Below are 26,598 nucleotides of genomic sequence, written 5' to 3'. Positions count from 1 at the left end.
TGATAATGCAAAGTAAATCCCATTGCCCTTATGCAAGTCAGTTAAGCTCAGTTACGTCCTCTGGCCATCAGCCAGGGCTATCCGAATTATCATAGCTTTTTGAATATAGGCCTCTCTCTTGCTTTTAAAATAAAATTAGGGCTGTCATTTCCTAGGAAGGTGAGGAGAATGTAGTGGACAAATACTGAAGCCTGACAGAGGATGCTAACTCCTGTGCCAAACTAGATCTCCTTTGCTTACAGGAACTCTGCAAGCCTCCTTAGTCCATGTGTGCACAATTAGGACTTCAAGTGATTTGAATTAATTACAAGGAAAGTAAGGGCTACTAGAATAGAGGGATAAGGATGCCATGGTAGTCAAAATGGTAATATTCACAAAAATAGGTTGTTCATCATGTTAATGGCCTCAAGCTCCACCAGGGGAGGTTTAGGCTGGACATTAGGAAAAAATTTTTCGCAGAAAGGGTCATTGGGCACTGGAACAGGCTGCCCAAGGAGGTGGTTGATTCACCTTCCCTGGAGGTGTTTAATGCACGGGTGGACGAGGTGCTAAGGGGCATGGTTTAGTGTTTGATAGGAATGGTTGGACTCGATGATCCGGTGGGTCTCTTCCAACCTGGTTATTCTATGATTCTATGATTCTATGATCATCTAAGGCACTAAGCAAGCCATAGATCTCTGAGGCAGGAAGTATTTAGGAACCCCCAAAACCTCTCCTTAGTCTTTGTGTTACAAAAAGGGAATAAATATACTGAATGACAGACACAGTGCACATGGTCTGAGTTCCACAGGATTTTTTCCAAGGTAAACATGTGTTCAATGTCATTGCCATAAAGGTTTTCAAAGCTCCAGGACAAAAGTTAAACTGATCTCAAAGCTGATTACCCTACACGTCTGTGTATTTCATTCAGTGATTCAGCATTTCCACCTTGATGACAGCTCTGTTATAAGACAGATGTTATAGGACACCTCATATACAAGGTGGACTAAAACATTTACATTCCCTACTCTCACCAGGTGTCATCTAAAATTATTCCTAAACTAGTGTGGAGACAGGATCCAGTTTACCTAATTTTAACTATTTCTAAGAACTATCAATACTTATTACGAGAACTATTAAAGACATCTATTTAAAAACCTGAAAGCAGTTCACCCCTATAGGGTCATTCTTCTTTTTTAACAAAGGGAATATTGAGTAGCTAAATTAAATGCTAGTAATCCAGTATGGAGAGATACAGTACATGTCCTTATTCTCTACTGTTTTTTCCCTGTCAATACTTTTTTACTCCTTTCCACTTCCTTGAGGCAGGCTTGATTTTCTTCCTGTTTCACTAATCCCTGAGAATTTCCCATCTGAGGCAACAGGTTTTTTACACTTGGTTCTAAGGTAACAGCAGTCAGAAAATGCTGGTTTGAAACAGAACAACCCACGTGCTTTCAAAACCTGCTTCTCCGTACCACAGAGTGCCTGAACCCTTACATTCCTTGTGGCACAGATCATCTGAAGGTCAGTCTGCTTCTCTACAGCTAGACCTAAGCTTTTAGCAAGGGAATTTCCTCTCCCTCCAGCAATCCAAGACAAAATGCAACTGGCACTTTTATGCCTTTCTATAACAATAATTTTATCTTTAGTAATCATATACATGATTCCCTCCATTTAAAGAAGCCTAGGAATGTGCTCCATTGGAGGAGGTGACATGGAGATGACAACAGTAAAGAGACATATCTGGCTGATCAAAGGCCAGATCCCAGTAAGCACCATCCTCATTAGAATGTTTAGTCTTCTAATGATATGCAGACAACACACCTGCTCATTGTTGGGAATTATATAAAAAATACTCCTTGCTGTCTCCCTACTATATTCATAGAAAGAAAAAGCAATATAGTTATGGATGCTATGGTTGAAATCCACATTGGCCTTTTTGGACCAAGAGAATCTACAGAAGTAAACGAGAAAGAGGATTTCACCTCATATACTTTGCTACTTCCCTCATCAGTAATATGATTGTGGCTTTATAATGTAAAATATGATTCCATTAAAATATTACGAATGCAGTCATCAAAAGACAAAATTCACATTATGATTCATTAAAATGATGTTAAGAAAAAACAGTAGCATCTTCTACAGCAATTTGTTTACTCTTGTTGAAGATTTCCACAATATACTGCATTCACACGTGGCATACATACGTACACACACTCCCATACAGTATACTGTGTGTGTTCAAGTGCATAAGTAAAACTTACTGAAGTCTTCAAAAATGACCATCTGCTACATGCACCATATTTTGGTACCTCTGTAGAAAGGCTTTAGGTATGTACCATTGTTTCAATATTCAGTTCTTTATCCATTAACCTGGCCAGACCATCTGGACACCTTAATGAATCTATTAATGAATATCAATCTGCTAATCAGCACATGAAATCTCGTAGGTACTCACCCTGCAAACTGGGCACTGCCAGTGACTACTGCTGTCTCTAAGCCTGAACTCATCAGACAAACACTTGGAATGATACACACGAAAACACAGGTCACATATCAACACCTCTCCAGGCAAATGGCATTCAAAACAATACCAGTCATGATTTTCTGTTTCCCAGTCCTACAAAAAATACAAAATATTTTGGTATGACATTCTGTCAAAATCTGCAGCAACTAAGAACAAAATTGATATGTCTTGAAATCCAGCAGCAATTATACATTATAAACATTTTAAGAAGTGTATAATGTTTAAAAAACAGGGGAAAACCTACATATTTAAAAATCTTCATCAGTTTAATACACACTAACTCCAATAGAATATGAATGCCAAGTTTTAGTTTTTTCAAGTGTCTGATTAGTAACAATTTCAAATATGAGCTCTGTCCACAATGAAAAGTGGGCTTTTCTGCCTTTGTGTAAAACACTTGCTGACCTCTCTGAATTAGACTACAAAGTCTAAGTTTGTGCACCTCAGCAGACCATCCCTATTTTCTTCGACTATTTTCCCTTGTTTTGATTGTTACGGTGTCTCTTTAACTGTAATTTTGCTAAAACTGGTAGTCCCTTTCCATCTTTGCTCTCTTAAAACTGACAACTTTTCAGTATCGAAGTGTTAATTTATGAGAAATAAATGAAATCATAAACCTATTACTGCAAGAAATGTTTCTGCTAAGCATACCCAATGCAATAAAAAAATAGTGTGTCCAATAGTATTAGACGTATTCCTGAATTGTTCTACAGAAGACAAAGGGTATGGTTCTGCTGATGCACAGCTGTCTTTAATATGCTCTTCCCTGAAATTCAGCCCCAACGGCCAAATTCTGACCTTTGAAACATGTGCACAAGCTTTGCTGAACTAAATGAGAGCTGCATGCATATAATTTGGAGGCAGAATGTTGCTCTAGGAATCTGTAATACTAAAATCAGACAGAACTTCCAGTGGCCACTGTTAAATGTTTACGTTTGTTATCTGAAATGCCACACTTTTCCCTACACTTAGAAGAAAAAATACCTGTCATATATCAGATAAAACTCCCAATGCCTTTTCATGTCAAATGTCACTTTTCAATGGGTTCAGATCTCTGAAAAAATTACTCCTATTCTTCAACAAATTATCTTGATAAAATCCGGTCAAGTTATTTTTTATATCATGTTGTAAAGGTGGAGTTAACAATTCCCACCAACTACCAGAACTGGCATTTGTCCGATTCTCATTTTCCCGTGCCTGGGAACTACAGTCATTTAAGTCCTTGTGTGAGAGGTCTCCTCCAACAGAGCAGCGTAAGAAGTGCTACACAGAAGTGATATTTCTAGTCCCTTCTGCCGAAGAGCAGCTGTGTTGTGTACATAATTCATCTGACCCCAGCCCCCTGTGAATATAAGAGATTTACGGACAGCCTCAACCCAGATTTCCTATGCCTAAGTTTCCATACCATGAATGTTAGACTGCAGGGACAGTAAGTTTAGGGGGTAAAAAACCCAAACAACCCTTAACCAATTACATTTTAACTCAGAACTTTGCCCTCCTTTGTTGTTCAGATTAACAGTGTAACTTGACTCTTTTATCATTTCTCCTCAATTAAATTTACTTGCCAATTCTGTTTATCCCAGAATGGCGTAACACCACCACCATATCTGACTATAAACAATGCATTCTCATTTCACCAAATCTTTTCTGCCCCACAAAGTCCAGTGGCAGTGCACGTTAGGAGATCTTTCTTTACAATACTTTAGAAAAAACTAAAGATACTGCATTGTCAATATACTTGATTTGCCTGTACACTAAGAAAAATCAGGATAAAGTATTGCTTTATATTTCCTTCATATTAAGAATAATGGTATCTTCTTTACGAAGCTGTAAAAAAAACCAGGTGGTAATAAAAGGCCAATTAAACAAGAAAAATAATCAGTTTTGATTAAAGATCTATCCAGGTAAAAATCAAATTCGAAAGACCCCAACAGGTCCTGGTTACTGAGGTACGTTACCACAGAACCAGGATGTCAGGATTCTTAATTTTATTAGTTACTTACTGGTATATGCCAGATATTCCATTGTTAGGAAATATTCTGGCAAAGAGATTTGGAATTTCATAAACATACGGAAATATATTCGCTGGCAACAAAAATTATACACTCAAGCCAGGAACCTGACATTAAATAAAATACCAGAAGAAACTTATTTCACTATTCACACCGTAAAGTTTTGAAAGCATCATTATTTCTAAATATAATCATTCAGTTTTTTCACAGAAAAGATTTTTAGTTTAATGCAGTATATTTAGCACATAATATACATAAAACATTCATTTATGCAATATATTGAAAAGTTAATAAAGCAAATAAAAAAGGTACATAGCCCTTGGGAACAACTACACTATTGACCTCAATAGCAAGGTCAGAGGCATTAATTTTTCTCCAACAGCAATGAAATGTTATTGCTTCTCTTGGTTTACATAAGCTTGTATGGGAGGAGAATGCGCTCCCAGCAGGGCTTTTTTTCATGCAGGAGAGCAGACTCACTTGATCAGCTCCCACTGTGAGCGGCAGAGCTGGGGCAGGAGGAGCCCCTCTCTCCCACTGGAACCACCACCAGCCCCCGGGAGGGAGAGAAACCACCAAACTACATACATACAGGATGCAGACTGAACTCAGATTTGGAAGTGATATGGATGATGGTGGTAGTTAATATAGGAAACTAAGCTATCCTAATGGAAGACAGAAACGTAATAGAAAATATGACAGAATTCAAAACCACATAGTGCAAAAATTGTTCACCTTGTTTTTTGCTGCTGTCTGGGAAAAAGGCTGCATACCGTAGGCCTTTCAAAATAAAAACAAAACAAACTTTGTATCTATACTGTAAGCCATCCGATTATCAGGATATACACAAGGCTAGAAAGAATTCATGCACAGTGACCAGGAAATCAAGCTGTTACCGCTAACATCTGGCTGCAAACATTTCCTCCTGCATTTCTGGAATGCTACCACCACAGTTTGTTTCTTTAAAATATCCCGTGTGCTTATACCATTAAAAGAACCCAACACCCATCTTCTTCCCCATATATACACCCACCACCAAGCCAACTGAGAAATCATCAAGAATATTAATGATTGTTAATGCACTTTCTTTGATAAATAAACCTTCTTTGAGCATCTAAAAAAGATCCTGGTAACGTAATTTACTACATAGGCAATGGCCCCACCAAGATCAATGCAACACCTTCTTTACTGCAGATTATCAAAGATCAAACTAGCACTTTATCAGCACGACTCACAGTCCTTATTTGTGTATAAAAGGTGATACATTTTCCTGGGACCGTGTGGAATGAATGATCTCGGCCATAGGGACTCAATGTGCCAGTCTCCTTGTTTCCTGATGTGGGGCAGGGAAAGCTTCCCAGGTCACCGCGCTGGCAGACGAAGGGAAGCCCCTGCCAGCAGAGCCCAGCTGCCCAAGCTCAGCAGTTCAGCAGCACCCAGTGACTGGCCACAGCCCCCGAGATAGAGCGGATTTGGCAGAAAAGCTGCATAGCTCAGGTGGAACAGGAGGCCTTCCTTCATCATTCACTCAGCTGCCTGTTGCAATTGTAGGCAAATGAATTAGCATGGCAGCAAACGGCTGTTTGGGGAACTGTGTTTAATAGCCAGTGGTCTGTTAAGCAGAGTGGGATTTTGTAGGGATATCTGTCATTTCTGGTCACTTTTTCTTTATATTCAATCCAGTCAAATATTCTGTCACATAGGTCACTTTGCACTGGCATAAATAGTTAAGATTTCTCAGTAAAATGAATGATACAATGCAATAATTTTGAAAATATGGCTTAATTTATGACCAACATGTAAGCTTACTTTTTTGCCATTTGTCTTAAGTAGGTTGTCTTAAAGAAAATATATAAATTTATTCTGAAAGTACAGAAAAATAACATGGGACAGAAAGTGTCAGGCTATCCAGAACATTTGACAATTTAAGTACAGACAAACCCAATAGAAAAGAATGAATTATCATGTCGTAGCCTTTACTGTAGAATAAAATACATAGTTGTTGTCAAGGAAAGAATAATTTTAGTGCATAAAGAATATGTCCATTATAATGCAAATATAAATGGAAAAGAAATGCTTACTCATTAGTAATGGAGATTTACTTAGCTGTAATTGAAATAGGGAATCTGTATGTTAGAGAACGTGACATCCTGCTGTATAATTAGCATACCATTAAGTACGAGATGTGAAGCACATACTGACAGTAAAATTAACAATAACTTAGAGGTCATAATTGTTACTATTAGGTCAGTTCCATACCTTAGCAAGCCCATAATTATCACAAAACAAAAGATGTAAAATCAATTAGTAAATTCTTATTTTCCTATTAATTATGTTTAGGCATAGCACATAAGAGCAATATAACCTCCTTTGTTATACTTCGTCTGAAAGGACCACTTTGCTTTTTTACAATGCATATTCCATTAATATAGCTCATTTCTTACCTGTTAATCTGTTTTCTCCAAGTCCCTTAATGGTAGCCCAGATACTCGGTATTAAGTCACTCTACTATCAGGTGGAGAAAGGAAAAGGAAAGCGGGGGGGGGGTGGGGGTGGGAAAGGCAAAACTCTATTCATGGAACTCCCCCTCACGGGGATTTGCTGGTTTCACACTGTTGAACTAGATTTCCCCAACCATCCAAATTATGGATATCCTTTGGACCTCATCAGTAAGCTAAAAAAAAGGGTCACATACATGGGAAAAACAATTATAAGTCAGTTATCTCTTTGGTGCAATCACGTTTATTTATGAATAATATACATACAGTTCTGTTGTCCTAAATTCAATATGATGCGAGCGAAGGAAGGCATTTTCCACGGAGCTCATGCTTCCCAGCATTTCCTGTGTGGCACTTGTCCCATAGCACTCTTTGGACTTTTTTTTTCCCCAGAAGTTCTGTTTCAAGTGCTTTTCCAGAGTTTTGTTTCTGCTTAACTCTGTGCTGCTGTGGTGTTTCTCTGTATCTCTCATCCACACTCATGCACACACACCTCCTTCCAGATCCCTGGATTTTAGTTCAGACTCACCTATGCGCAAACTCAAACTCATGGCCACCCCTGTATAGTGCTTGTGCTTTAACAGTCCCTACACCTCCAGCCATCTAGCGGATAAATAACTTAAAGCAGGTTTTCATATTTAGTCTGAAGGAAGAGTACTAGCAGATGCACAGTAGATTTCACTCGCTTTGCATCATAACAACACTTCTGGTTTGTTACAGTGGCAGAACCTAGAATGGCAAGAAGGTCCATGCCAGCGAAAGAGGTAATTTACAAAATATAAGCTATTTATAATAGTAGTATTTGCATGCTACATTTATTTAAAGATGTTTTTTAAACTACTGACTCAAAACATTATTGCAATTACTTCCTGACTACTTCACAACCCTTTAGAAAACTAAAAAATACCTTAATTAATATCTACCATTTCTCAGATTCCCATGAATTTGACGTCTAATGAGAGCAGCCATGCCTAATTTGAAGATACCATTTCTGATATTTTAGGATTTGGGAACAGCCATAAGGAACATTTCTTTCTCTTCTCCCAACCTCAATCATCTTTAACATCAGAGTTCTTTCAATTTTCCCATTTCCAGCTACGAGGGAAACTTTTAAAATCTTGGGTTCTGCTGTTAAGGTTTCTTTACTGGCTTTCAGTAGCTCTTCACCGGAACCCAAGAAAGCTGACTACCAGTCCATATCAAGTAGACACATACACTGAAAGAAACGCTTCCCACAAGAATTACACATTACTCTTTTCACATCTTTCATTTTGCTTTAGGTTTTGTAACCTGCATCCATCATCATCTGCTATTGCAAAGTAATTTCTAGCTTCTGTACTTAATCTTCCATCTTTCTCTTTATATAACAAACCACTGTGGGGATGCCCTACCTATGTGCACTTCTATCCTCTAGTACAAAACACTAAGGAAATGCTTCTCACTTATACATTTACCATGAGTAGCTTCTGCACACTTAAATTATTTGTTGTCTGTTCACCAGTAAGTTTCTCAAAGCGTAAACAGCAGAATCTGTGCCTCATACAAAAGGCAGTCTGAAACTGGCTTAGAGGAGAGAGGTTTTAAGAGCCCTTAAGAACTGTGGAAATGCTAAACTGAGCTCAGCTTCGAAATATCTCTCCTTGCCTGTCTATCCACTGCTTTTGCAATACTGCTGAACTTCCATAAGAGAGCAGAACTTCTATAACGAGAGCAGTTTTATAAAATGTGGCTGTTATCTGCAGAGCTGGACCGATTGGAGCCTTTCCCCCAGAGGAAGACTACAATGCACACCTTGTATGTGTACACTGGCCTCTTTTTTTAAGCAGGCTGTATCTCCTTGGGTACAGCAGCTGGTAAGAAATCTTCCACTTATCATGGATCTCTGGCAGATGTACAGGTTTTCACAGACACTAGCATGCATCAAATACTACCTGGGTTGAATAACATAATGCGTCAAGCAACAGCATTCCTGGTATTTTTTCAAATACAGTGGGGACACTGTGTACGTTTTTAGCCAGAAGCCCTAGCCTGCTGTGAGGGGAGTCCTCCTTCTGTCCTTTGGGTCAGCCTTGACATCGCACTGCAACAGCCCCGGCTCCACCTATTCCTTAGTGAGCACAAATTCTCCAGTAAACTTGCTTTCAGTAGCCTACTGAATCCGCTTTTATCTTTTCATTAGAACGATAGGTTAGGCTCCAAAGTAAGGAAGGCATGATTAATTCCTTGATGGCTCAGAGGACTTTTTAGTCTTTACAGCATGTACACGATGAGCTAGCTAGCTCTTTAATGAAGTATTTCCCTTTTATCATTGGTGTACAGGATCTGTACTTGATCAGGATGATGGTTTTAAATTACAAAGTTTCTTACATCATCCCTTGTTTTACATTTAATGTTAGACTAATGCATTAGAGTAAATACAGCATCAATATAAGCTTATTTTCTCCCCAACAGTTGCCTTGTATATATTTACTACATACACTGCCTCCTGGTTTGCATCCATTTTTTCCCACTGCTTTTACTCATCAGAAGTGCTCAGCAAATAAACAAGCATCCATCTCTCCTTCAAATCCAAAGACTTCAGCAGCTGGAATTCCTTTATGAAAATTGTTTCACTTTATCGTCTCCTTCCTTTTCTAGAAAACGACCACAGCAGGTAGCTACAATGATGTGTGCTTTTACAGGCAGGATAATCTGTCCATTGCAAATCAGTTGCCTTTATAGATCCTCTCCTTTGATGACCTGGGCTTCATCTTTAAGATGGATTTCCATAAATTCACTCTTTAGGACACTGTAAATATTCATTACCCATATTTTATCACAAAGAAATCCAAAGCAATTATGAGTTCACATGTCATCACAATTATCTAGGCATATTGCTTACTTTTAAGTACTTGCCTTCTTTTTCTCTTTTTCTTTTTTTCTTATGGCCAAGATTTTAATAATCTTTGCAATTAACTGATTGGGGGCTTTTTACATTATTTTTACTTTCTCTCATTTTAAAAATCAGTTTTATTCTAAAACGAATCAACAGAAAAACACCACAGAAACACAGAATGGTAGGAACTGGAAGGGACCTCTGGAGTTCATCCAGTTTAACCCCCTGCCAAAGCAGCACCTGCAGCAGGTTGCTCAGGAACAGATCCAGGCAGGTTTTTACTATGTCCAGAGAAAGAGACTCCACAACCTCTCTGGGCAGACTGATCCAGTGCTCTGTCACTCTCACAGTAAAGAATTTCTTCTTCATGTTAAGGTGGGAAAGGTCAGTCAGGATACAACCCAAAATCTCCTTCTCTGTAGTGCGTATTAAACACAGACATATTTATAGGTCTTTGCTGATATCTGCTTCCTCTTCTGATGCACTGATGCAAGAAGACTCATGTTCTGCCGTGAATTCCACAGCCTCTCAGAATACCTCTAGCCTTTTTTCACTGAGTTTAATCTTCAAGCCTAAGTTTGTCTAATTAATTTATTGCCAGTATCTCTTAGAAATCTTTTGCTTCTGGCCGAAACCACCAAAGTCTTCTCTGGATGCCTGCCAGGACAGGTAGATTTTTATTCCCTCTCTTATATTGTAGTTATGCTCTGGACAACTCAGGATGACAGGCTCCAAAGTATAGGGCCAGTTTCTAGCTCCCACAGCTAATGAAGAAGTGAGGTTTTCATAAGAAGTGTAGTACCATGCCAGCAGCTGAAGTGACTGCTAAACCCCTTCTCATGTCTATCTTCTCAGCCTTTGAGCTGTGTTCCTGAAGCAATGAATAAACCTCAGTTTCCCTCCCAAGAAGATTACATTTGGGTAGCAGTAGTTTACATTATTTGAGGTGAGACAATACAAGTATTCTCCTCCAGGATATTAGAAAGAGAAAACAGATTCTTTCTTCATATTCCAAGTGAGTTCAAGGTTAACAGAAACTTTCGACATTATCTCCTCAGAAACTGGATTTGCTTCTGCTATTAACATCACCTTTTTTTTTACTTAGGATGAGCCAAGAGGAGGTTTGCAGGCTATTTTCATTAGGGAGATAAATCAGTGATGGAGTGAAGTATTTATTAGGTGCAATGCTTTTTATTTCCACATAATGTATGTGAAGGTTTTGTTCCCCTAGGAAAACAAATAATCCAGACCAGAAAGAAACTATCTCTTTGCTTGTATTTCCTACTTTCCTTCCAAGCCTCTGTCCCCTCCTCTTTCTTAAAATACATTTGCATTGCTTCTCTGGCCTTCTCCATGAAATTTTGTAGTGTTTTTCTAGGTTGATGCTTCTGCAACCAACAGCAGAACCTCCTACATGCTCTGCTTAAATCTCCAATTTCTTATCCATGTGGGTTCCCCCTCCTCCAGGTTTGGCTGGTTTTGTTTCCGCTATCAGTGACATGAAGGCATGAGGGCTGCTGTTATTGTGAATGAAGCATGAATGTTAATAAGCCCATCAACTTCAACAGCGTTTTATTCAGTGACCAGCATGACATAATAATAAAAAACCTTAAAATGGTTGCCAGAGACTAGAGCATTTTGAACCCACAAAGTTAATAAAACCAACTCTACTAGGTCATGGTCAACAAAAAGAAGTGGGAAAAACCCAAGATTCCTATTTCCAGAACAAACACAAGATGGACTGATCTATGTCACCTAGTCCATTAGCAGAATTTCAGTCCCATGATGGAAGTTTTATACAAAACTAGTTTGACTAGTTTCCTTCAAACCCGTAAGTAAATTATCATTCTTCAAAATACCCTTTCTATCAGAAAAAAACATTTTGTGGAATCTGTGAATGTCATCATTATCAATATCCAAACCAGTCCAAAACAGTGAGTGAAAGCCTCAAAGAATATAGCATTACATTGACTAAATTTTTAAAATTCAAGTTTGCAAAGCTGGGAGAGGCAAGTGAAGATACTGATGAGGTTGTTTCACCAGTTTAAAAGAAGCATCACCTCTTAGGTAAGCAATAAGATGGATTCTACTAGTGTCATCTTCTGTAATATGAAGATCCTCTGAACAGTCTGAGCTCCTTTTTTAGGGGTTGAAAAATAAGGATGAGCAGAGGAAAGGGAAGAAATACTCCTGAACAGATGGGAAGAGAAAAACAAGATTGGAAAAGGAATGCAGGGAATTGTTCATGATTCTTAATCCATCTGGAGACAGGAAAAGCCACAGCAGTGAAGCCATTCTCATGAGCTGCATGCTAATAGCGTTAATGTAGAGACAGAAGAGGGTCTTGGCTTTAATATAGCAAGAATCATGGTTATCAGGTGGGAGTTCACAATTCTAATTTGCTTCTCAATGGCAAAACAGTCTTATGCTTTGATTCAGTGATTTGAAAATATTTGCTTTTCTGAACTTTCACAAATCCACAGCAGGATATTACAGCAGTGGACACTAATTTTTAAAAAGCAGAATTTTACCCTAGTACACTCGGTGATAACAATTTTCAAGAAAAATCCTTTGCTTTCAGCACACAATAGATTGACGTGGTGGAAGTCTCCTGGCAAAATAAGCTCTGAATGATGAGACCTTAGAGGATGGAAAGAGAGATGCAAAGAGAGATTTGGAGAGTTCCGGAAGTTCATTTGCCTTGAATGCTCTCATGTGACCAGACTGTTATGTGGCCTGACCCTCAAAGTCTCCTCATACTTTCCTTGAGGTGTGGAATATGAGATGGAAGCCAGCCTGAATGTTTTTCTCCCATAGAAGCATTCATTAACTCTGTATCAGCAGATCACCAAATGTAAAGAACACCAGTACTTTCACAATTACTAGGAATCTGTCTGGAATGTTCCATCCTTGAAAATCCTGAATTTGTTACAATATGTGAGAAAAAGTAACTATCATGGCTTGGATCAGTGAAATCATGCAGGACTTCAGATTAAAGGCAATACGGATGGATAAGACTAATGGAGAAATTTTGAACACTGAAAGAAATTTTTCTTCATTTGGTGTGACATGTTCTTCCTCTCTGTTCCTTCTATTTGTAAGAGCTTTCATAATCAAGGCACTGGCTATCACTATTGCTGTTTCATATTATCCTTCTTCTCCTAACTGAAATGAATGGGATGCACATTAAAACCATTCCTCAGCATAGTTAGTCAGAAGCCCCTAGTTTGCTAGCAGTATCTGGCTGGTTTTGTTTTGAGCTTTGGGTTGGTGTTTTGTTTTGTTCTTTTTTAATTTAAGGTGTATTTTGTGTACAGATTCAAACCCTCACAGTTCTTCAGCTTTTTTACAATTATCTTCATATTTATGGAGACTCAAGATGACACAGTCAGTTCAAGAAACAGCTTCTGGCTACCAATACTGACATAGCAAGGAAAAATCAGTATAATTACAAATGCCATTAGGCATGGCAAGAAAGAAACTCAGCCTTTGCTCAATCCGAAGCAATTTAGATTAACACAAACATAACAGTCAAAATACCCCTTTAACATGGAGTGATCCTAGCAAAATTGAACCAGCAACATATCAAATCTCAATAATCACTAGCTGTGTGACAAAGGTCAGTAGTGTTAACAAAATCACCTTCAAAACTCACACTGCTGGCAGTGCGTTACAAGAAAGGTTAAAATGATGGGAAAGCAGACAGAGTGAAGAGATAGGTTATTTACGCAGCCTTGAGACTTGAAAGTATCTGGAGTCTGAGCAAGCACCAGTACCTTCCGTACACAAAATATCAGAAAATCCCCAGTTATGAGTTAGCAAGTCATGAATATATGGGTGTGTTGGGAAAAAGCACATTCTATTCCTAATGTTTCCTGAAAACAGGAAAGCAAGCAAACTGCCCCTCCAAATAGCATGTTCTCCACTAAACTAAAATATCCTTCGAGGGAAGAATTGAAGAGAAAATAATTTAAATACAGAGGACCAAATGCACAGGAAAATGACTGTAACTAAATATCAGTCTTCACTAGCCAGAAGAGCTGCTTGATCTTTCTATATGCAATTAATTAAATTATCAGAAAACAGAACTGTAAAAGAGCAACTTCATGAAAACATAATCACCTTGTACTTCATCACTGAATAAACAGCTCACACTGCCCTAAGTAGGCGTGAACAACTGCTCTTCACCTCTCATTAGAGAAGCTGGCCACTATGAACCAACTTTACACCACAGCGGTGCTATCAGATATGTTGCATTAAGATGCAAACAATGAACCCATGTCACTAACACTTCTCCATTTCAAGAAGCATGCAATATTGTTTGGCTTTATGAACACATGTAAATTGAAGTTATACATTCATAATACCTCTCTCTGGGTCACTGCAGTTTTATGACTAATCCTGAGGAGAACAATTAGCATGTTAAATGCTCAAAATAGTTCTGTGCACACTGTCTGTAGAAAAATCACAAAATATGTAAACTAACTCTTAAGAACTGTATCCAACCCCCAATAATGCTACATGACACTGCAGCTTCAGTTTGATTTCTCTTATTGAGATTAGACCGACCACTATTTTACATAGATAGAAGAAGATAAAAATCATGGCATAACTGAAAATAGAAATGAACAGGTAACGAGATTCATAATTCCTTTCTTCAAAAACTACATTCCCCTTCTATTTTATTGACTGCATTGAAAACATAGTTAACAACACTGATTTACATTTTTTTTTCTAAACCCAAAGAGCAAGGAGATATTTTCTTTAATGTTAATAACAAATAAAACTTCTGAATTCCGTAAGTTCTGTGAGAAATAGAAATAAAGCTTTTAGAAAGAAAAGTACCATTACCGGATCTCAGGACTGACATTTCCCTTTCAAGGCAAGAAGCTGCAGAGATTTTGTTGAATTGCATAATAATGGCATCGACAAACAGTGAAAATACAGGATTCCTAACTAAAATCCTGGATAGCAATGGAAAATAATGTCTTCTCTCATTTATTTTGTGTCAAATGCATTAATCATCTGCAAGATGAGAAAGTCTGTAAGATGAGAACACATTTTGAAAATCTGCAAAACATCTGTACAGATGGCAAATGAGCAAACACAACGAGTACCTGCACAAGCCCCAGAAGTATAATATTTGCACTAAAGCTCTTGTATAGGTACCAATCCTTAAATATCAGCCGGAATGTAGTATGCTTGGCAACTGATCCCATATTTTAAATTTAGTACCTTACATAAAAATATTTGTCCCACATATATCTGAGAGAAAAAGAGAACAATTTTATACGCTTTTAAATCTCATAATTCTCTCTTCTAGTTTTTCAGAACATTCATTTTCATGAGTTGTCCCTTTTAGAAGGGCCTCCTCCTGTCCTCAAATTGTTTTATCTTTTCACCTCAGCTTGTTCTTTATGATTTCTCTATATGAGACTTTGCTTCATTTTTTTTACCTGATGGTACTTACTCAGGTACTCCCATACTCAGCAAAGTAGCATAATTTTTTTAACACATACCTCTGAAGGCCAACTGTAACCCTATCGGAGATGGTGTCCTTACTGCACGGATATATTATTTTGACAACCCATTGGGCAAATCTTTGAAACCCACAGGGAAGCACCACAGATTTTCTAATAAATCTTTTCCAAGTAGAGCTGCGTTTTCATAACCTGCATGCTTTTAATTATTGTTACCATTCAGCAATCAGAAAATAGTTGTAATTAAAGCCAGTCCTTCCAGGCCTTGTGGCAGTCTATAGCAGGCAACTATAAAAGTCATAGATACAGGTGCTCAGCAGTTCTGCAGCCAGGCCAGTAATTAATTTACTTGAATATGGATTTAAAATGCTAAGACTTAGATCCAAAATTTAAAAAAAATAAAGAAACATCAAGAAAATACTAAAATAAAAAATGGGAGGAGGGAGGACAGGAATATGTCCCTTTGCTAACTCCTTGAACCAGCCGGTCCTTAATGGCTTTCACTGTGGTGCTAGAAAACAAGGTAAAATCCAAGGGAATTTTTGTATTGATGTCAATAGGTGGTGCATCAGTTCTCAAGTCTTCCTCTTGCACTTTATGAACTTTCAATGTTCCTGTATTACCAGTCAAACCAAGTTTGACAATTGGGTTAAGGGTCTGTCTGCAGCCGCTTGCATTTCATGACCCTGAAATCCCTGTTCCGACACTAATAGCCCTATTTCACAAAGTTCTATCTCCTACAAGTGGATTTCCAAAGAGACTTTTGTGTGTTTGTCCTCAATGAAATGTAACTTGAGCTCATGGTTCAACAGTCACCAGTACCAGACCTGAGCAGTACAGAATTACAAAGAACTACATTGATCAAGTGCAGAAAAAGCATCCTTAAAACTATCCAATGCATAGAACATATCAAACCTCATGGGTCCACATCAGTTGCTGGAGAATGGAAAATTCTTGATCTGATGTTGAGTGATGACAGTGACACTTTGTTACTCATTAATGTTTTTGAATAAAAGAACAAAGAAAATGGCTTTATACTAAGTCAATGTGTTTTGCTTCTTGTGTCTGCAGCATTTTGATTCAGTATTAGGATCAAGATGTTAGAGGCTGAGTACTGTTGAAACATGGGCTGACTCAGAGCTGATGCCTATTTTTGCATAAAACTGTTAAGTCAAGTGCACACTGGTGTTCTGAACAACTGAGATGGCCATCAGATATATGGACACAGCACAATGCATCAGTGCTTAGCAGTCATGCTGAAAATACAATCAACCAAAGGGCTATTCATAATGTGACTTAAGCAGCATCTTCAGTCAAGTCAAAGGCAACTCTTTTCATTCACTGATAAAATAATTTTGTAATTTTAATGACTTAGTGGGAATTTACGTGCTGGTTATCTAACAAATTTTGGTAGAAAAATGCTGCTAATAATTAGCAGGAACATTTTTTGAATGATTATTCAAGAAATGGCTCTCGTGGGGCATTTTGATTCTTCTTTTATTTTTCCTTTCACCAGTAGAGGAAACAAACGTATCAAATACTTGAGTTAATTACAGATCTCAAACTTTACATCACCTCTGAACAGATAAAACTGACAAAAGAAATATCTAGAAGAGCCAAGTTGTTTATTCCCAGAGGGAATAGTAAAAAAAAAAAAAAAAAGCTACATACTGTTTAAAGGCTCCCTTGAGAGTTTCTAATGAAATCAGAAAATCAGAATGACAATCTTAACAGTGACATAATGTATATTAAATACATACTTCAATACTTTAAATTACTGCAACTGACTTTAAACATAATGTTTTCTATTATGGACACTACTTGGTTCCACTTTCTCTCTCTTTAAAAAAAAATAACCTGTTGTTTCATTTCCAGGATCTTATTGATGGCTGCAATAATGTGGTGAGTATTTCAGTGGGTTTTAGAATTTATTTTCCTATAGAGTTCTTCTGTTTTTCCTCAAAATTTAAATTATTATCTATGTCTGAGACAATGCTGTCTACTTTGCCAGTAGTTAAGCAATTTGTATTTCAAAGCCACGGTTCCTAGTTCAAGTACTTCAAAACTTTGCCAAACTATTTTTTTTAAATAATGAAAACATGGCTTGTAAATACAGAGATCAGGCTTCTGAACAAGGCAAAGCAATTGAGCAAGTTTTTTTCCTGGTCTATGAGAATATTCTCAATTACCTTTGTGAGTGCATAATATCGCAGCTATGGAGGGATGGAGAAAAAACGTGTTTCATCCCCTTCACGTAACTTTCAACCTGTGTAACTTGATTGAAATATTTATTCTACACATCCAGTGGAATGATGCTTGGATGCTTGTAACTAATTTGCTAAGAAAATCCTTCCTAACTGAATGCCCTGGTGTTCACAAATATCTGCAAACCAGATTTTTTCATGTGTGTTTGTATATAAATGTACAACTTCTTCTTGCACTTTTGAAAAGCAGGAGTTCTTGGTTCCTCAGATTCAGATTAAAGCAAGACTAATACAAAATTCTCATTTTTTTTAAAGATACTGTCTTTGGGCTTTGAGGATGTCTGAGGATTTCAAGTAATACCAATAATATTTACTGTCTTCCTGTACAGCTGAACAGAGAAGACTACATAAAAGTCAGGGACGACTGAGCAAAGGACTTTGCCAGAAAACTCAGAATTTGAGAATAAACAGCTTCTATGGAATAGAAAAGGCTAAAAGTATTTAAGAACGCATTACTTCCTTGTTCACAAGCAGCAACACAGCACTTATAAATAACTTTAAATAAGAATTGAAGCAAGTTTCATGCTAAAATACCAGAAATTGTGATTTATGTTTGCAAAGATTTTATACTCACAATCTCATCTCCTGGCAACCAATATCCTTCTTGTTCAATACCAGCTTTTGACCCTTTACAACCCACTGTCAGGGTTTCCACAATAAGACCATCCTTGACTGCTAAACTCAGCTGACGTGTGGTTTCTTTTGGATGCATACCATGGACTCGAGACATATACCTGCACATAAAGCAAAAAAAAGTCTGTAAGTGCTACTGTTAAATTACAAAATACAACAGTAAAAAATACCCTTTAAAAATGATTAAAAATAATAAACAGTCTAAGTTTTAGGTTGTTTTTGAACTCTCAAAATTTACACTATTCCCCTCTTGACTCCAAATCATATTTTCTTCCTCTTGAAGTTATCATACACACACATAGATGAGTAGTAACACAGTAAAAAAAAAATTCACACTCCAAAACTAAGAGGTGCATTACGTGGGCTTTTCTCTGCTAAACTTTCACATCCATTTGGGACCCTAAAAAGACCTCTTTGTATTAACTGAAACTTGCATTTCTGTCATACTTCCTATAGCACCCATATGAGGCTGGAGATGTAGCAATGAATCTGTGATGCTCGTTGAGTACAACACATTTGAAAAAATGTGAAATTGATGCATCACACATGAAACCCCAATAGCTGGAGTTATAGTACTAGGTGATTCTTCTCCTCTTCTTGAGATAACGACAGTGATCACACTACAATTACTGCACTGATGAGAACATATATAGCATAAACTGTGCATGTATAAGAGATTCAGTTGTGTGAATTGACCTTTACCCAGTATAATTTACTCCCAGATCAACACCAAATATTAACTGGGAGTAAACAACAAAATTATTTTCTCTCAAAAAAGACAACCTCACTGGTTTAAGATGATTACACTTAAGAATTTTTTTTTTTACTAGAATTCCAAGAACATATCTGTGAGCCACTGCACATGCAGAAATGAAGCAAGCTGTAGTCGCAGTCAACCAGCAGATAAGTGAATTGACTTGGAACCAATCGGAAATATCTTTTTTGTGGGCCTATTTTTCTAGCTATAACTCCCTTACAGTTAAAGGGCTAACTGAATTTCTCTCCCATTTTTCTTTCTCCAGGTACTCTGCCTTTACCTGTCTCCTAGGAGAGAATCTGTAATTTGCCTGCTTTAAGACAAATCTGTCAGCTGTAATATCCTCCATTTCGTGCTTGATAATGAATTCCAGCAACCATAATGCTTTAGTGACTGCCATCACAAACATCTCAAAAAATATAATTAGTATCAGGAGCAAACTTGAGGAAATTTGTTTTAAAGAAGTAACATCACATGATAAAGGAAGTTACATCAGCTCAGATTTTTTTTTAGTAACATGCCTGACAGGAAATTTTAATGCCTTAGAAGTTACAAACTTACAATAAGGGATGAAGACCACTCAACTCTTCAACTAACCCTCCTCTTTGAAGACATAGGACTCTCAAACTTATTGTTCTGGATGCATGAAAGTATTTTCCAAACCTGCATCCTTTCTCAAGCTTTTACTGAATCTTTTTGTTTTGCTCTAAAGAAAACTAAATGCATATAATCATATAGGAAAATTCTGACTGAGTAGAAGCAGATATTTGTGTAGTAAATTATACAATAATCAGAGCAACAGAGGATATTTATAAATTTCTGCCCTCTACCAGAGGCATTTATGTAAATGCATCACACATGCAGGATCTTGGGTATTTTTTTCAGTGCAAAACCCTTACAGACAGATGCTGCCATTTACTATATTCTACATTGTCTACAATGTCTACCACAACATGGTCCAAGTTTGGTTGATTTGTGCGTTCTACCACTGTATAAGAAGTAAGTAATTAGATGTGAAGTTCTGTGCAGGTCTGTAACTCAAGCTAATACACATGAATCTTATGCCACCTAGTAAAAATGATCAAGGTCCAAACAATGACTGAGGACAGGCACGTCAGCTCAGTTTTGTATCACACTGGGTGGATGCTCATCTGCTCAACCTGATCCTTCTGTGTTTCTGTAGAAAACAAAACTGAACATGAGAACTTGATGAAGTGATATTAAACCATATACATTAGTTTCCCCAAGTTCTCCAAATTCCAAGGTCTTAAACACACAGACTCAAATCTGTTACTTTGCTTTCAAACAGAGTGCAAGTGAACACCATGAGTATGCTGAGACATAATGTGCTGAAGCTTTAAAACTGCTTGAAAGAGGCAAAAAACCTCATTTGTTTATATACTCATGTTACACATATTTCAGGTGTGTGTATGCGCATGTGCACATATTTATGCAAACACAACTAGCTTTTCGAAGTGCAAATTATTTTTGTCAACATTTGCTAACTTTAATGGGCTTTCAGCAATTGTCATTTTTACTCTGCACTAACAGCCCCCGCATGAGAGCCACAACATGCATGCCTTCTGCAATTTCTTCAAGTCTTTAATAGGTCTTGCAAGACTGAGAATAGGTTCTATCATTCTTCCCATTTTACTGATAGAACCAATCAGGCACAGAGCAAGGAAGTGATATCCCTACAGTTATATGGTAGGCTGATACAAGTCTGAGAACAGAAATAAACTATTAACACAGTGCCATAATCTTCAGTGCATCCTGCTGAAGAAACTGTGTATTTTGCATTGCATCATCCATAGCTGCAGAAACACAGTGCAACAAAGCTCTTGAACGTAAGCTACACATTTTGTAATTATTGCTTGCTCACATCTCTGAAGAGAACAGCTACATAATACAAACCAAAAAGCCTTAAACCCACTCTAATCAGCTAAGAGTTTTAATCTGCCTATTTTAACTGTGGCGGGGTGTGCACAAGTGAAAAGGAGCACAAAGCACACAATCTCCCATTTCGCAAATCCAATCTGTGCTCTCAACCAGAGTGAATGTACTGCCACCAACTAAACAGTCTCTTCATTTTCTCCAGCTGTAAATCAGGAGTAATAAATCCCCAGCGGCTTTTTGAAGAATACTTGGGTCAATGTTCAGACTGTGCAGTCCGGAGATGCACAAGGGCTACTTTTTCCATTTTTACAGTAAAATGCTATCAGCTTTCATAGGAGAGCACACACATGTAGAGAGAATGTTTCCATTTCAAACAGTAGAATGGCTGTTAGAAAAGTGCTCCCTCCCCCTGAGCTTTTACTAATATTAAAACCCATTAACTGTACGTGGCTAGATATTAACAAGGACTATAAAACAACATTGGCAAGGATGGGATGAAATCCTATCTTGTTTCTTTTCAGCCAGAAGGATGGCAGTTAAACTAAGAAGCTATTATGGCAAAGGATTTGAACCAGAAAAGGCAGTTAAAATTCTTTAATAAAGAAATGTGAAAAACTGTCACAACTTGTGAAAGACACTGGAAACACAAAGTAAGTTAAACTCCAGCCTAGAGACAGAAAGCATATTTGGAGTCCTAACTACCACATTAGACTCATTACTGAATTAGGGAAAAACCATACTGAAATGGTTTTGTGCAGGAGTGACACTACTAATCCAGTGAGTGCAAGTCTTTTCCTGGCACTGCATGCACTGAAGCATCTGGCACCAAGAAGTTAAAAACAAGTAAGAGAGAGAAAGCAATCCCCGATCGCTGTGTCCAACAAAAGCTGATTAGCCTCACCTTGGAGACAAGGAGTTGAAGCAATACTGGTTTGTTATGCTTTTGCACAGTCCTCTATACCAACAGATTGGGAAGTGTAATTCAATCCCTATATTGCTATTATGTAGCCAGCCTTGAGAAGTAAAGCAAATACCCTTTCAAATGGGTGAGAATAAGGCATGGAGACAATGTAAAATCCCCTAAATCAGCAAACCAGCCCTAATCAGATAGGAGGCTAAAACAACGGTTTCAAAAAAAATTTAACTGTGTTAATCCCTGCTATATAAAATGAAGGTCTGTCTGATGGAAAGAGGAGGTTTGGCCTGATAATCTACATGTTAAATTCCACGTCTCAGCAAATGAGAACGTCTGCCTGTACGATACAGAAGCAACTGAACTGCTACTCCATATCAGAGTATTTATAGGTCAGCATTTCCTCCATTTATAAAGTGGCAGCCTTGACATTAGCATGGAAGAATCAGAAAATCCAGAAAAATCACAGATTTTGTAATCAACTTGTAAAAGCCAACTAAAGCATGTTTTCATTGCAACACTACTTGGGAAACACAGGATAAGAATCTTTAGCATGTGCGTTGTTCATTATCACCCTTAAACAAACTTCAGCATCGTCACACCGTCAAATGTAAATGTAAATGTGTTGATCTTCAGAAAAAAGTTACTACCAACAGAATCAGGTAAATTTAGATGTGCACAGCGCCAATATATATGTACAGCTGTCTTGACTGCAAAAGAAAACATTTAGAGGAGAATGGGAAAGGATAATCATCGATTCATTTGTAGATATTGTGTGTGTGCTCATCCATATTTAGCAAACAAAATACCAAATTAGAAAAATGTGAAACAACAATTTTAAACCTATTTGGGACTGCAGATAAACAGAAGACAGGTCTTTTCAAATTTAGCAGCCATAAAACATCAACATATTCTTCTGTTTATATACTGTATTCTTGTTACTCATCCTAAAACCTTGACCTCCTCTCAGACACAACAGGAACTCCCCAAGGGGTCACCACAGCTGGAGACGAGGACTCCAGCAGTCCTCCCAGGCTTCACAGCATGTAGGAATCCCACAACCATCTGCTGCATCCCCCACCTGAGCCATATTGCAATCATGGGGAGGACTGCCACGTAAGGAAACCTAGTACGTGCCCTTCCAGAGTTTCTTTCTCTTCACAGCAACAAACTGCAGGAGCTCTCCTAACTCGTGCTACATTTAAGTGGCAACTGGATCTTGATACATCTCTTTGCTGAACAAAACTGGACTGCAGGAGCACCGTAATACACCTCTAAACTGCTTGCATGCCCAACATACAGAAGACACAAGTACCACAGTCTGTCATCACATGAGCAATTCATGCCTAAAACATTCAATAATTCTTTTCTCAAACTAGCTAACATGCTAACGAGGTGTTAGCATGTCTCTCTATTCAAAACCTGTATCTAACGCATGTGTTTTATAATGTACCTTAAAACTCAGGGAAAAGGCTTGATTTGATTGAAAGGGTGTGGAGAAAGCAGATCCTAAAGCTGCCATCACCATGGGAGCAAAACAGATACAAAAGTAGCTGGCATTTGCAGGGGATCAGATGGTGAACTTTTTGCCTACAGCTGTCACAGGGCTGACAAGTTTTCTGCTAGGTATTTTGCAAGCCACAACAAAGCCAAATCCTGTCCAAAAGAGCTTAATATCTATGACCACAAAATAATGCACAATAAATAGCTAACTCTGCCCCCAAAGAGTCCTCTTGAACTCAACTGCATTCTCCTGAGATGCGGCAAATGGTTTACATGGATGCAGCTGTATGGTGGCCAGAAAAACAAAGCTGGCCATGGAAGGACATAAGAAAGTTACTTAAACCGGAAAGTTGACACAGGCATTTTAAAACAGAATCTCAGTTTTCTGAAAATTTGCATTTTCAGCCACCTCAACTCATCAAGAGAAAGACTCTGAAAAAATGCTATGGCAAGCACCTCTGCAAAAGACTAAAGTAAAATGCATATAGGAAATAGCTGCCTTTTATAAAACGCAACAGTGTGACAAGTGTAGGTAGATGCTAATTTTAGCGGCAAACACTGTAATCTTGGTCTGATCAATTATCTCTGTCTATGCCGAATGCCTCCACCTTCCACAGCATGAAGGCAAGTAGCAGTCTGCTGGCAGCAGCCTATTTGCTAAGCAGCTCCCACAGCGAGAAGCAGAGGTCTTAAGGCTTCCCCGTACGCATACTCATCTCACAGCCGAGATCTGATAAAATTTGGCAGATTCCACTGAACTCAACTGAAAGACTGCCATTAATTTTAAATGTTACCTACAGGTATATAAAAATGTCCTAGATTCAGGGACAGACCTTAAGGAATAATACATAAAACGGAAGAAAAGCAGCTAAAAATCTATTCTGAGTTTTATATTGTGTTCCTGCCTCTGGTGAGAAAAGATGCCTATTGCTTTAGATGCACGGAATGACAGCACTTTTATAAGAGACCCATGCACTACTTTTTTTTTTTTTTAATTTGCAAAGAATGGGTCACTTGGACATACTGAATAAAAATTGAAGAGATAGCTATGACTTTTTAAATGATTTTTTTTTTTTAACAAAGAAAAGCTACATAGCATATCTTGAAATACCCAGACTTAAGTCTCGGGAATCCACTAGCTATCCTTGTGGAGCGCCCGGTGAAGATTTCTTCTCATAGTTGTGTTTCCAGGTCCCAACTTGGAAGCACAGGCTGCCTGCTTTCACTAAATGTAGCACTGTGGCACAACTCAACTTTCACAAAAGTTATCGGTATCTGCATTTCACAACAATATATTTGAAATACATATTCCCTGCTTGCCGGAAACTGAGAACCATTCTGAGAGCTGAAGACAATACAGACACACAGAAAAAGTAGAAATATTTACAGTGGGGATGTAGGGGTACACCTTAGTTTTCTAAGATACTTTTTGATATGTTTACAATTTCTGAAGTTTCAATTATGGATTAAATTTACTAAGATAATCAAAGCACGACATTTCTCCTCTATACTTGCACTTCATAAAAAGAAAAACATTTGAACAGGCTGCATTCAATTCCCACTGCACCCCAAATACCAACATCATCCTGCACAGACCATGCAGACATTGACAGAGCTGTTGCCTTTGCAATAAAACACTGATTATATGATCTACATTTCAAGCAGTCCAAAATTCCAAGTGGGGGACACAGAGAAACTGAATTACAGAGAAGTGATGAATTTTGTTTCCCCTCTGACAACAGTATCTGCAACATTCATTTTGAAGACACATACACCATCGAAGTAGGAAATGTTTTTAAAATTTGTTTCATCTCTCTTTCATGGTCTAGAAATAACAGCATTTGCATAAATACAGAATCTGATTTTATGCAGTTTTCCTATAAAACTAAAAAATCCATAAAAACTTGATAGGGGAACAGTGAGATCCAGCAGTTCAACGAAACTCAGAATTGCCTGATCATTCCTCTGCTGCTGCTAAAACAAAGCTAAGGAGCATCCTTGTTTGTGCATACTCCAGGCATCACAGCAGTTTCCTACAATGTTAATCACCTGGGTCATTTCTGTCAAAACTATGGTAATTTTAACTGGGTAATTCTTTGTATCACTAATTTAAATTCTCATTCACACAACTTCACTACACACTTAAGACTGTGTAACTCATCAATATGACCATGAAAAGCAAGTAATTAAGGTATCAAGCTATTCAATTCTTACCAACACAAATCTCCCTGTCAGAACTACTACCACCTTCGTAAGGAGAAACTTCTTTGAAAAAAGGTCTCTAGTCCCATTTTTCCTAAAAAGTCGTGTGTGATACTGCTGGTAACGTACCCATGTGCACATGGAGCACTACTGGCAAACGGGCACTGATCATTCAGGGGCACTGCATGCATGGGTACAATTGCTTGTGTTTATGCAGAGCCACTGTTCCATCCAGCACTTTTCTGTGGATGTACTGAAGAGGGAAACAAGTAATATCTGACTCAGAATATAACAACCTGGCTAGTACCTTGCAAATGAAATATTAGTCAGTTCATATTGAGCGTCTCAATTCAAAACATGCTTAAAAAATACACGTTCAAATGTGATTCAGTTTTTTAGTGGTTTTGATCTAATTTAATTTCCATTCCTATCTGAGTTAAACCTAACAAAAACTTCTTTTCTTTGCTCAGATTAGTTTTATCTTGGCCAAGTTTCAAAATCATCACACTGTCACACAAATGCTCCCCTAATTACCAGCTAGGGAACAGCACAATGGCTGGAAAAGCCATCAGGGCAGGGCTGCTGCGTTTGGTTATGATATTGTTTATATGAATGGCAATATGAAACCGCAGCCTAAAATAAATGGCATGAATACTGCTTTAGAGATCATTCTCTCTCCACTGATTACAGAGAAAGCCTTGATGAGCACTTCAGACCAGATAACAAACTGCCAAATGGCCATGTCACACTCATTTTATCTTTTACTTCTAATGGAAAGCCACATCTATTTACAGCAAAGAGACCAAACATAAGCTACAAGTTTCACTTTCAAGTATTACAAAGATGTTACGATTCAAGCAAAAATCAATACCGCGTGTGACATTAAAAATAAATTGTTCTGCTTTTAGCAATTAGATTTAAAGATAGCCTGTTATTTTTCTGTGGAAACTTAAAAACCTTCAACACCATTATTAGTAAAAGTATGGAGTACATGAGAACATTCATTAAAGCGAAAATGGGGATAGGGACTATCAAATCAGTTACACTTCCACCACT

At 37.8% G+C, this 26,598-nt stretch overlaps 1 protein-coding gene across 3 annotated transcripts in view; it reads right to left on the bottom strand.

Annotated features, from left to right (window-relative positions):
* ZMYND11 (zinc finger MYND-type containing 11) overlaps nt 1-26,598 on the bottom strand; it is a 108,238-nt gene that overhangs the window by 26,242 nt on the left and 55,398 nt on the right. The window contains exons 3-5 of one of the 3 annotated variants that reach the window (XM_069859326.1): nt 18,213-18,372; nt 5,257-5,301; nt 2,441-2,602 (exon numbers count right to left, since the gene is read on the bottom strand). In XM_069859326.1, the coding sequence (XP_069715427.1) occupies nt 2,441-2,602; nt 5,257-5,301; nt 18,213-18,372 (367 nt within the window). The remainder of the gene's footprint in view (nt 1-2,440; nt 2,603-5,256; nt 5,302-18,212; nt 18,373-26,598) is intronic. The other 2 variants (XM_069859327.1, XM_069859328.1) reach the window with 2 other exon arrangements.

This window comes from Phaenicophaeus curvirostris, chromosome 6 (assembly GCF_032191515.1).
Source record: "Phaenicophaeus curvirostris isolate KB17595 chromosome 6, BPBGC_Pcur_1.0, whole genome shotgun sequence".
Taxonomy (NCBI): domain Eukaryota; kingdom Metazoa; phylum Chordata; class Aves; order Cuculiformes; family Cuculidae; genus Phaenicophaeus; species Phaenicophaeus curvirostris.
This window is presented reverse-complemented; position numbering and strand designations above follow the sequence as displayed.